This window comes from Pyrgilauda ruficollis, unplaced genomic scaffold (assembly GCF_017590135.1).
Source record: "Pyrgilauda ruficollis isolate IOZ18807 unplaced genomic scaffold, ASM1759013v1 scaffold591, whole genome shotgun sequence".
Classification (NCBI taxonomy): Eukaryota; Metazoa; Chordata; class Aves; order Passeriformes; family Passeridae; genus Pyrgilauda; species Pyrgilauda ruficollis.
In genome coordinates, this window is record NW_024527611.1 from 28,002 (window position 1) to 29,111 (window position 1,110).

At 67.6% G+C, this 1,110-nt stretch overlaps 1 protein-coding gene across 1 annotated transcript in view; it reads right to left on the bottom strand.

The window, feature by feature from the left end:
* LOC121361874 (calmodulin-binding transcription activator 2-like) overlaps positions 1–1,106 on the bottom strand; it is a gene marked incomplete at its 5' end in the record, with an annotated part of 7,389 nt that extends 6,283 nt beyond the window's left edge. Inside the window, 2 exons of the mRNA XM_041482928.1 lie at positions 256–475; positions 675–1,106. Of these exons, the coding sequence (XP_041338862.1) occupies positions 256–475; positions 675–1,106 (652 nt within the window). The remainder of the gene's footprint in view (positions 1–255; positions 476–674) is intronic.
* Between the last annotated feature and the right edge of the window lie 4 nt (positions 1,107–1,110).

Genomic DNA, 1,110 nt, shown 5'->3' on the forward strand with positions numbered 1-1,110 from the left:
GGGTTCCCTGGGGGTTTGGGGGTCCCGGGGGGTTTCCCACGGGTTTGGGGGTCCCGGTGGGTTCCCTGGGGGTTCGGGGGTCCCGGTGGGTTCCCCGCGGGTTTGGGGGTCCCAGTGGGTTCCCTGCGGGTTTGGGGGTCCCGGTGGATTCCCTGCGGGTTTGGGGGTCCTGGTGGGTTCCCCGGGGGCTCGGGGGTCCCGGTGGATTCCCTGGGGGTTTGGGGGTCCCGGGGGCTCCCCGGGGGTCCGTCTCACCCAGCCCCCCGGCGCAGAGGCAGGCGTGGGTGCGGGGGGGCGGCCGGGCCTGGTGCCTCTCCAGGACGTGCTGCACCAGCTGCTCCAGGGACAGCGCGGGGGCAGCGCCCCCGTTCCCGCAGCCCCACTTCACCCCGTGGACTGCGGGCAGGGGGGGACACCCCTCAGCACCAGAGCCCCCCGAAACTGCCACGCACAGCCCCCCGCCCCACTCCGTCCCCTGGGAAAGTCGCAGCACAAAATCCCTCCAGGAAGGGGGTTGGGGTGCCCTCCCCGACCCCCCAAAACAGCCTCGTGCTTCACCCCAGAAAAAAAGGGAGACAAAATCCCACAGGGGCGTTTGGGGGCATCCTCCCTCCTCTAGTCCCCATAAATATCCCATAAACGAGACAACAAATTGCCAATACCCCAAACCACACCCTGGGGATCCCAAACACCTCTTGGACCACCCAAACCACCCACTGGGTGTCCCCAGCACCCCAAAACTGTCCCTCGAGTACACCCAGCACCCTCTGACCCCCCCTTTTGTGCGTCCCGACCCCCCGAAGCCCCCCCAGGTGCATCCCCATCTCCCCACACCTGAACAGGACCGGTTCCACGCAAAGCGGCGCTTTCCGGAGGGCGTTTTTTTGGGGAGGGGGAGGCTCTGTTTTGGGGGGTCGCCTGCCTCCTACCTCCACCCCCTGCACCTTCAGCTTCATGTGGTCCTCGCGGGTGGTCTTGCCATCCTTGCGCTTCTTCCAGCAGTAGCCGTCCTTGCGGTACTTGACCTTCTTGCGGTTGTAGAGGATCACCGAGCCGTTCTGCGGCCTGGACACGGGGTCAGGGGGTCCCTGCGGCCCCCCCCGGGCCACC